The 11,454-nt window shown below is 41.9% G+C and overlaps 1 protein-coding gene across 1 annotated transcript; it reads right to left on the bottom strand.

Moving 5' to 3' along the window:
• Positions 1-1,471: 1,471 nt before the first annotated feature.
• On the bottom strand, positions 1,472-11,454 carry LOC310959433 (apoptosis regulator BAX-like). Its single transcript, XM_083930772.1, has 6 exons — positions 11,216-11,454; positions 9,606-9,636; positions 8,001-8,159; positions 7,740-7,881; positions 5,812-5,916; positions 1,472-3,515 (listed from the first exon to the last, which is right to left on the bottom strand). The coding sequence occupies exons 1-6, from the start codon at positions 11,241-11,243 to the stop codon at positions 3,372-3,374; spliced, it is 609 nt and encodes a 202-aa protein (XP_083786898.1). The 5' UTR covers positions 11,244-11,454; the 3' UTR covers positions 1,472-3,371.

Here is an 11,454-nt window from a genome sequence, read left to right on the forward strand (position 1 = left end):
GATAGAGCTTATTCTTAGCACAGGGAATGTAGGGAAATGACAGGAAGGAGGAGGATAACTCGAGTTTATTTCAGTTCAAAGAGCGTTTGACAAGACCGATAAAGTGCACTTGGTAAGGAAGAGGACTTATTTAAAAGGAGAACACAGAGAGAAGTGAGAGGGTGACAGAAAGACTGTGAACTGTCTCTGGCCTCTCATCCAGTGGCCTCTACACGCCGCAATTACAGCGATCTTACAGGTTCATTACGTGTCACACTGTGAGAGTTCTGTTCTGTAGACACTGGGTTTGATTAACCGGGCTGGCTGCCTGGCTGGCTGTGGAGATGGCAATTTGAGTCCGACCGAAATAACTCAACAACTGGAGGCATTGCCATGAAATTTGGTTCAGATATCCATGTTCTTCAAAGGGTGACGCATAATGACTTTGATTATCCCAAATTTTCTCTAGTGGAGGGATACTCACACACCATGGTACCCCCACACGTCTGTTTGATCCTCCCCTCGCACTTTATTGATCTGGCACTCTGGCAATATCAATCATTTACATTCAAGGTACGGTAAAATTCTCATCAGAAAAGGGTTGGGGGTTCGCCTGGCATCCTATTGTGAGAATGATTTTGTCCCACAGGCTGTACGTTGAGCTTGATCTTTAAAGCTGCAGTTGGCAAGTCTGGCAGGTGGAGTTGACAAATTTCGAAAGATCACAACTCTCACGGCCCACCCCCACTAACAACGAGCTACTCCGCTCCCTCCCATCCACTGCTCGTCAGTGCGTGTGCACCAAATTCCTGTGAACGCACCGTTTCTTTTGTCATCAATAAACAGCATGGAGAACCGTATTTTACGCACTTTAAGGCGCACCACATTATAAGGCGCACCTTCGATGAACGGCTTATTTTGAAACTTTTTTCATATATAAGGCGCACCACATTATAAGGCGCACAGAATAGACGCTACAGTCAAGGCTGGGGTTACGTTCTGCATCCATTAGATGGAGCTGCGCTAAAGGGAATGTCAACACAACAGTCAGGGGAGGTCGTCTTGTTGCTTCCTCCACTTCCGCACCATTGATTGGTTCATGTTCAACTCTCTAGCTGCTGCTCTATTCCCGTGTTCTACTGCGTGACTAATGGCCTTGAGTTTAAACTCTGCGTTGTAAGCGTGTCTCTTAATAGGAGCCATTTTGGGCTCTTTACACAAACACACACATGGAAATGAAACGGCACGCTTCGCGCAGTCGTATATCTCATACATGCACCGCGCGTTACTTCTGGCTTTTAATGTTCTGAATTTGACTGTTACATATCGGCGACATATATATCTGTGAAAGGCTTAGACTGACCAAGAACATCGGACAACACAGCGTATCATATGAAATCAATTTTATTTATGTAGCACTTTACGGACAACATAGTTGAGCCCAAGCGCTTTACAGCACACACAGGAAAACAAGAACAGAAAGAAGGAAACAAACAAAAAAGGCGAAGAAAATCGGTTGGGCAATAGACTACAATTGAAATTCAAAGATGAACTATTTATATTGTCGGACCTTGAGGCCCTTTTATTCACTTTTGTCTACATCTTTTTTTTTTTCCAGGTAGAAAACGTAGAAAGCATTAATATTAGAAGTGACATCCACGGGGATTACAGAGATTCTTCATCACTTCATGGTCATATTTAAAGATATTCATTTGTGCAAATAAACTGTAAAGCCACCATAACAGTAAACCAGTGGAATACAGAGGTTGTAAGTAGGAATTTATATTTACACAATGAATTAACCATTTTTAAAAAGGCACATGGTTTCTAGGACTAAACGATACGGTGTAAAAAAAAACCTTTCATTGCAGTTTTCCCTCTTCTCATTTCTCAGTTTGCACATCCTCAATTCCTTTCCTCGCCTCTCCTCTCCTCTCCTCCTCTCCTCCTCTCCTCTCCTCCTCCGTTCTTAGTCCCTCCCACCTGAGATCAGAGTGGAGGAGACGAGGAAGAGACACAAGTAGAGAGGAGTCCAGGCATTTAACACCACGTGACATCCGTGCTTCGGAGTCGAATTAAAATATGACGTCAATTAAATATGACGTCAATTAAATATGACGCGCGGCACAGCTGCAGCGGTTTGAATATTCCAGCCGTGGTTCAAGCCTTTTTTATACCCCAAGATACACCTGTTCACCCTCGCTCATAGCTCGTCCACAAAGCCTCCTCTATCACAGAGATACAGAGGCTGTGAACGATTTCCGGGTCAAAGACAGGAGGACGGAGGAGACAAGGAGGCAAAAATAGAGACATGAGAAGAGCCCCGTGTGACTGTAAATGGACTTCACCGATCAGACTCTGAATGCACGTGTCTCACCCTGACTCGCAGCGACCGTTCCGTATTTGCATCTTTTATTGATATTCCTTTTGTGAATTTATTACTCAATAATCCAGGACGTGTTGAGAACGCGTCATCACTTGTTTGTGGAAACTATGTAAATATATCTCACATCAAAATCCAGTTTCTACCGGATGACTGTCATGTTATGGCTCAATGTCATGACACCGTTCAAATATTAAATTAAATGTAATAATAATTTAAATGTTTATTGCTGCTGTCCCTGATTGTAATAGTATTCATGGTACGCACTAAATATGAAATGACCTACTGAAACTAGGAAATAAATAAAATCTAACTCAAGCAAGGATCGAGAATCAAGAGAGGATCAAATATTGGAACTGGGAGGTTGAATTATTATAAGACTCTACTCTATATGTTAAGTGTCCTGAGATAACTTTTGTTATGATTTGGCACTATAAACAAGATTGAATTAAAACCCTACACCAGGAGTTCACGTTCAGTCTGGAGGCACGAAAAAAAATCACGTGTTACCACTTGTCTTCGCTATGAGCCTGGAGGCCTTAACAAAGCCGGCATTGCCATTTTTGAATTTCCTGTCTCATAATTGGTTGATTTTTTTTCTTAGACATCTCATTTTTTTTAAAAACACCTGCGCAGCCAAGGTAGTGAGTGCTTACATGAAAGGGAAAGTCAAGATAAGACAATAAAACCATTCGTTTTGTTTCCATTGCTCTATCTGACGGCAACCTACATAGAAAATATCTGCTTGGCATGATACAGTACGTCTTCTAGACAAATATGTGACGTATGATGTCTTTCAAGTTTTCAAGTGTGCATAGTTAACATCAGAAGGTAGAACCGCTGTAACCCTTAATAAACCCTTTAGAGTCAGGTCAAATGCCACATAAAACCCCAGAATTACTGTGTGTGTGTGTGTGTGTGTGTGTGTGTGTGTGTGTGTGTGTGTGTGTGTGTGTGTGTGTGTGTGTGTGTGTGTGTGTGTGTGTGCGTGTGCGTGTGCGCGTCTGCCTCAGAGCCTTTTGGCTAGTCTCCAGGTGATGAGGCTTCCTAGAGCCAGGCCGGCGACAAAGATGAGGACGAAGCCGTAGCTGTGCGGGCTGATCGATGACACTCTCTGCACGGACGCCACGGCCAGATCCGAGAAACTGTTGATCTGTGGAGAGACAGCTCTGATCATATTGTGTAGCATAACCAAACCACATCAGTCTGGAAAACATTTATGCAGCTAAATTACAATAACTTTCTTACATTTCACAGATATTAAGGTCAAGAGCTGCCTTTCAGTAGTTGTTTAACATGCCCTCCTTCACTTCTCAGCCCTCAGCCCTTGGCATTACGTCACAGCACGGGTCACACGGAGGCCACTTGGAGCGCAGAGGGAAATTGGGAGGGGGGTGAAATGGAACGCAGTTGCGCTCGTTCACTTCAGTCCAAACTATCATGGATCCACCACCGGGTGTAGGTTTAGCGCTGCACTGCTTCTTACAAATAATCAGAACTACTTTTGGACTTCACAACGACATAAAGGTTTTTTCTACGGATGATCGCAATTTGTCAGCACTTTGTAAACAGCTGCATCATCTTTGATTCAGAAACTTCTTTTCTTGGTCCGTATCATGATTATCATCAATATTATTGCCGTGATATATTTCAAAATAACATTTATTCAGTGGGTTTACAGATAATGTTGAGAAGAAACCACAAGACAAATATAGATATGTAAACTAAAATAAGTGGACTAAATATTTACTGCAGCTGGTCATTTTTCAGCAAAACACTTAACATCAATGAGATTGTCTTCAGAAACTATCTGCTCAGCAGGCGAAAAGCCCACACGTTAGCATACAGACTTATAATATGACATCATTTATAGAAAACTGACACTGAAAAGTATGTCAGATAGTGACAATTTTCAATGATGATAAAAAGTTGCTGTATTTATACATATTGTTCTTCTTTAGTGGTGAGCAATCACGTCCATCACTGCCATCTACCCATGGATGTATTCTCTTCCACCAAATGCATTATTGCAATGCATTGTGGGTGATATCCACCTCTGGAGTGACCATCGTAGTTCACATGATCACTCGGCCCTCCGAGGGTCGATCCCACAAAGTCTCACTTCACATAAGATGGGGGTGGAAGTGAACAAGGGCGTGTTGAACCACTTTTGGAACGCAGCAATAATCCATAAGAGGTAAAATATGTTGTGTCTGGCGGCCTCTTTGGCGGTAAGATGTAATTGCAGACGAGCCTGTTCTTTCAGAGCCCTCCATCTTTTCTTTTTTGCTCTTTTGTAACGTTTATTGAAACAGATTCACCTCTCTACTCCCAGTCCATCCCCCATATGTCACCCTCTTAAATCCACACACACACGTACACGCACACACACACACACACACTTCCTATTACACTTCTGCCCTTATTACAACCTTGACTCAGAAGTTGAAAGTTCACGATTTCCGATTGTAATAAAACACAGCATTAGCGGCAGTGACAAGCTCCACCTGGCAGACCAACCGCTGTCCGCAGTGTCACTAACATGGCAGTGTTTTTGCACTTAGAGAGGGGATGTCCCCACAGACACACAGGTTGAAATACTCAGCAAAGAGGCAAGTAGAAGTGCTTTCATTAGTGGGTCATATGATCAATCACCATTGTTTCAACTCACTCTTTGATGGATAGGAACTTAAAAAGACAATTAACTGAAAACATTACGGATTACAGCTTTAAACTGAAAAATACTGAACTCTATCGATCGTCCAGATGGCTACAGAGTGTTTTATTGTTGGTGCAGGAAGTGCAAATAAACATTTAACTTCACCTCAATACTTCCTGAGCCTTCAGAAAAAATGACCCCAGCAGCAGGGGGAACTATCTTTACAGAAAGTTTCTGCAGGGGAAGCACATAAGAGGCCTCGTTCATTATTATGTGGGAAGAAATGTTCTTTCTGTGCGCACAGTACGACAATAGTTGTAGCCAGAAAAGGCACTCTTTTCATTGTTTTTTTGTCAACACGTGACCTGATCGTCCTGACAAAGCGTCTGTATTTGACAAGTACGGGTGAGAATGGGTATGGGTTTTGTGAGGAGTGAGGAAATGGAGAGACAAAAAGATGCTTGGGCTGCAATAACTGAGGCGGTGAATGTCATGAGACACGGACTGTGGCTCAGGTAAAATAAAAAAAACTTTTACATTAAAGTTGGTGTGAAAAAAACAAGAACAGCCCATAAGTAAAAGAAGGAAACAGGACAAGGACCACCTGATGGGCCAGCCCAACATAAGTGGGTGTCCTCCATACCAAAGATCAGACCTCCTCCGTCAGCATGTCGAAGTGTCCTTAGACAAGTCACTGACCCCCAAATCGCTCCCTGTGCTGTGCACGGGTATGAATAGAAGTCACTTTGGATAAAAGCGTCAGCTAAATTAAATGTAATGTCAAACATACCCATCCTCCATGTTCCCGAATCCAGCCCAGGAGATTGTTTCTGAAGAAGTCTACGGTCCACCTCAGGACCTCCCTTACTGACTGAGGGAGATGAGCCTCCACCATCTGATGGACAATAACAACACGACGTGAAGCTGCTGCCAAACTCTGTAGTTCATTTCAATTACAAGAAACATTTGTTTTTAGCAAGACAGACGGAGAGAAGCCCTTTCAGATGGATGGGTGATCTCTGAGAAGGGCAGGGCTGTGCTCTAATGACCGTATGAAGCTATAATTGATCATTTTCTATGAAAAGAAAAAAGTTTTTTTTATCATATTTGCTGAAACTGTCACTGTCTGTCTTGCAACACAACGAAAAAGCCACGTGTCTCTTCCTCCACCTTCTGATCCTGTCTGCTCTCAGAGCCCTCTCTGTGCTCCTGAAGGCATCTGCTAGTTTCCACTGCGCCCAAAGACAAACAACCACACTGATAAGTCTCTGACTCAGCGTCAATGGCTGCTCTGAATTCAGTCAAACTGTGAAACTATGCAGCGCTGATTTCTTGCATAAAGTGTTTTCAGAAACATGTTTTAGCATACTGTTGAGAACGTTTGTGACCTATCTGAGCCAAAACCAAGCCCTGCCCATCAGCTGACCAGCCAGACAAACTTTCTCATATTACTGCTTAACAGTAAATAAAATAGGTTTCTAAAAAACACTTTATGTGAGACAAAGGAGATACAGTAGAGTACAGTAAGATTCATATTTGATCAGCAGTGCCTAGTTTAACATGTTAGCTGTGATTGGTTGTCAGACAGTGGATCCAGCAGAGGACATTAGGAGCAGACAGAGAGAGTTAGAGATACTTTTTCACAGATCATCTGTTTCATTGTGCTGTCAGGGAATGATGACAGTCTAAGCAAATATGACAGAAAAACATATTTTTTTACAGAAAGTTACTGACTTCAGCTTTAAGGGGACACAACAGGCCAAAACATCACTGGTCAATTCTGAGATTTTGGGCTATTTTGATTCCAAAAGTTGTCTTCTTTCAGACAAGAAAACATCCAAAATACACGTTCAAGTATTTACTTTGCTTTTCAGGTATTTTACTACAAGTTGTTTACTTGCTGCTGTCGGTAGATTTCTCCTCCTGTGTATCCAACAAAAGTTAGCATTAGATAATGCATCATTGGCATATTTAAACAGACAATTTCAGAAAACTTGTAATACAAAAATGTAATGTAATGTAACTGATCGACTGAGGACGTTTCATGGCGATGTAACACTATTTTTACCCTATTCACCTAAAGTGTGTTGCAAAGTGTATGAATTTTACAAAACATGCTGTGTCTTCAAATGTTTTTTTTCTCACTCTGAGACAGAAATCGTCACTTCAATAGCACTTATATGCGTCAAACTTTCAGGTTTCATTACATCTAGATTTTACAGAGAGGTTCATTACATATCATTTATAGCCTCATTTATACAACATTTTATCCTAAAAACATGGCAAATCTTTTTTTTTTTTTTATGGCTGTTGACAGCGTTTTATGATTTATGAAGTGATAAAAATAGATATCCAAAATTCCCTGTGTAAAAGCCGCGTATTCTCATATGTCAACAAAACGAAACAACCCGTTTGAGCCCGGCGTTATCTAACGTTCACATTTGTGTTCTGGAAATGTTTGAGAATGAGCACATTTCACGAGATAATACCTCATTTGCATATAGAAATATATCATTTCAGAAATACTGTGACACAAAAAAGAATCGTCTTAATTTAAGTAATCAACTGTGGGAGTTTCGCAGTGATATCAATCAGTTACATTTCCCAACCGATTCGATTGTGGCGTCTCCCCTGACAACAAAGATGTGAAAAATCGAGAAAACGACGAGCACAGCGAGTACAATATTCCAATCTCAGGCAAGACAGAAGCGAACGCACCTTGACAGCCAGCTTGCCGGCGACGTAGAAGAGCACAGCGATCTTCTCCCAGGTGATCCCATCACCGATCACATGATCTGCCACCTTCTTAAAGCGTTCCCATTTATCAGGGGCTGAGGGACTTGCCATCCCGTCTATTGCACTGCAACGAGACACGAGAGAGGAGAGAATAAAGAGCACCTAAATCACATTTAACCAGCTGCCACAGGCATTTTCAGTATTCAACCATGAGCTCTGAGATCCAGTGGCCGAGTGACTCACTCTTGGAACTCCTGATCGTCGGAGACTTTGTCGCCGATGATGCGGATCATTTTGGCCAGCTGGAACACCATCTTCTGCTCCTGCTCAGTCTTTACCTCCATCGGAGAGAGGGGTGGGACCTCCTCTGAGGGAACGTCCTTCAGTTCCTCCTCTATCACCCTGGAAGGAAACGGGACATTAAGAATATTTGCTTAGTTTATTCTTAAAAAGAAACTTTTTTTTTTATTTAAACCAGATCATTTTCACATTATACCAAGATGTGTTTTGTGGTTAAAGAGAAGACCGGAGCACACGGATTCCCTTTCAACACAGTTATGTCTTCATCATAAGTCGAGACTGGTGAAGACACAGTCGTGTTAAAAAGATGAACCCAATAGTTCAAGGCTGGAAAGTAATCAGTGCGCTCCAGTCCTCCCTTCTCCATTTGAGGTTTTCTGGAAGATGCTCAGGGAACCCTGTTTTAGGGCCCAACTGAGATATGATTTTCGAGGCTGATGCCAATACCACTTTAGAGGGACAGGGATACGGCGTCCGCTTCACTTTGAGGTGGAATGTAATTAGACCTTTTCTATGTGGATTGTGCAAATATGAGGTAGTCAGGAGAGGTACTCAGACGGCTGCTTTTCTCAACAAAAAATGTTTTTAAAGAATATTTGACATAATATACACAATGTATTGTCAACCAATTCTAAGAATGAATAAATAAAAATAAAGTAGATAACTAAATAAAGATCACGAGTACCTTATGTCCAGCATCAGTCAGTCGCTGACCACGCTCTGCTGGACAAACTAGGTAATGACACCATTTCTAAATCACCACAAGCAGCGTTTTCTGCATCTTATGTTCCGTAAAAATTCATTTTCATGTCGGAACATATATGCCCATACTGATATGTCCGTGACAGGCCGACTGATAAATCAGTCTGGCTCCGACCTGCATCACATTTTTTGTTATCGTGATTTTTTGTGTGAAAATAAAGAGCGGAAAAACAAAAGGGTGAATAACAGGTAAGAGATGTTGATTGCAGTGCATCCTGGCACGCTTAAAGAAGCGGGAAACTCACAGTGACGTTTGTCCTTTCATGCTCTTCTTAATATGAGTCATGATACAAACCACAGTTTATGAGAGGTGTCGTTTACCGTAAGAGCAACAGCTCTTCCGGGGAAATGAAACTAAAACTTGCTCGTAACGCATTTTTCTTTTACAAACCCACAACACGTAAAAACAATACATAGGAGGTGAAGTGGAAGTAAAGCCAACCTACTATTCGTGTTTATAGAGAGTGTGTTCAGCCCGGCTTTAAATATACTGGGCTGAGGGAAAAAACCTGAGCAGATAACTTTTTTTTTTAATTATAGCTTAACCTGCTTATTGTTAATGTCACAACACAGAAGAAGAAGCACATTTAAACAGCTTGTTTTGTGTGTGTGTGTATGTGTATGTGTATGTGTATGTGTGTGTGTGTGTTTGTGTGTGTGTGTGTGTGTGTGTGTGTGTGTGTGTGTGTGTGTGTGTGTGTGTGTGTCGGGGGGGGGGGGTACTTGAACATTGAACACAATCTATCTTGGACTCCAGAAAGTTGCAGTGAGTGAGAGTCAACTTACTCTAGGATCAGGGCCTCCCCTATCCTTGCATCTGCGGAGGAACAAAACAACATGAGTGTACGGTTAAATATAACACAACAACCTCTGGGTATTTAAATGGTTACAGTGTTGTCACTGTGTTATCCACTTGATACAGTCACGGGTCATAAAAACGGTTTCAGTTCAGGGCTATAAAAGTTTGACTTATTGGCGTTATCAATGCATCTCCAGCAAACACGAAACTCATAAATGTTAAAAACAAATATATAATAGTTTGATGGTTAGTTTTTGTTTGGCTTTCAGTGGTCAGTGTTGTCTTAGTGCTTTTTGATAGGCTATGCAAAATAAGAAGAGAGATTGTCTAGTGCAGGGGTGTCAAACTCAGGCCCGTGGGCCAAATCTGGCCTGCAGTGTAATTATATTTGGCCCCTAAGATCATATCAAGGTTCTATGAGAGCTGGCCCGTGAGTATAAAGCACATACACGTCTACTTTTCTGTTACCAAACATGAGCATCCATGCAACCAGTCTCTGCAGACACACTTAATCAACCCCTCCCCAAAAACGACCAAAAGAAAGATGGAGAACAGGAGCTTTCAGCAGCGGTGGGAGGCAGATGATCTGTGTCTGAAGGTAAAGAGCTGTTTGTCTCGTGTGCAGAGCCACCGTGGCTGTGACCAAAGAATCAAACATGAGAAACACCACGACAAGTACAAGGACCTGCACTGGAAAGGTTCAGCATTACATATTTTTTAGTTAATATTGAGTTTGTCCCGCAACTTTGTCCCAGTTTTTCAATTTGGCCCACTGTGAATTGGAGTTTGACACCCCGCGTCTAGTGAGTTTTAATATCGGGCGAATGAATATCTGGACCGGGACGTGTGAGGATGTGGATGAAATATGTTCATTCAGTCCACAAATGTAAGATACACATTAAGGGAATAAAACATTATCCCACGGGTGAGTGGTGACAGACCATAAAACACACTTTTTTCACCTACAATTTCAAAAAATAGTGATTATTTCAGAGTGTTAATATCGACACATGATTTGGATATTTTTATGTCTGTCAAAATGTCTTTTGTGTACACTGCCTAAGCAAATTTAATGTGTTGGGGCGGCAGTAGCTCAGTCCATAGGTGACTTGGGTGGGAACCGTAGGGTCGCTGGGTTCAAGTCCCTGTGTGGACCATGTATGGAGCGTGGACTGGTGGCTGGAGAGATGCCAGTTCATCTCCTGGGCACTGCCGAGGTGCTGTTAAGCAACGCACAGAACCCCCAACTGCTCGGGGCACCGGTCACTGGCAGCCCCCTCGCTCACAATTAACATCTCTCCTTAATTGTGTGTGTGTGTGTGTGTGTGTGTGTGTGTGTGTGTGTGTGTGTGTGTGTGTGTGTGTGTGTGTGTGTGTGTGTGTGTGTGTGTGTGTGTGTGTCTGTGTGTGTGTGCGTGTGTGTGTGTGTGCGTGTCTTAATAAGAGGTAAAAAATTGCGGGATAAATAAAGTAATTCTTCTTCTTTGGTACATTAAAGTATTAAAAAAGTAAAATATAGACGAATAACTTGCTTAACTCTAATTACACTTGAACAATAGGCTACTTTAAAAAAAAGGGTGCCTTAAATAAAGCTTACCTGACATGCCGGTTCCTTCACACGCCATGGTTTTTAAAGAAAACAATTTAAAAAAGTAAAGAAAAAGAAACTTGTAGAGAAACTTTTCTTCCCTTTCCTCCTTCACCGTGTGTCAGACGAAACCTCTTTTACACACTTAAAGCAGGGGTTTAAAAAAAAGACTTAATTAATATTTATATTATTTATGAACAAAACTCCACGAATTAATCAAACAAACACAAAGCGAAAGTGTCGCTCCG

The sequence above is a fragment of the Echiichthys vipera genome (assembly GCF_963691815.1).
Source record: "Echiichthys vipera genome assembly, chromosome: 17".
In the NCBI taxonomy this organism is placed as follows: Eukaryota; Metazoa; Chordata; class Actinopteri; order Perciformes; family Trachinidae; genus Echiichthys; species Echiichthys vipera.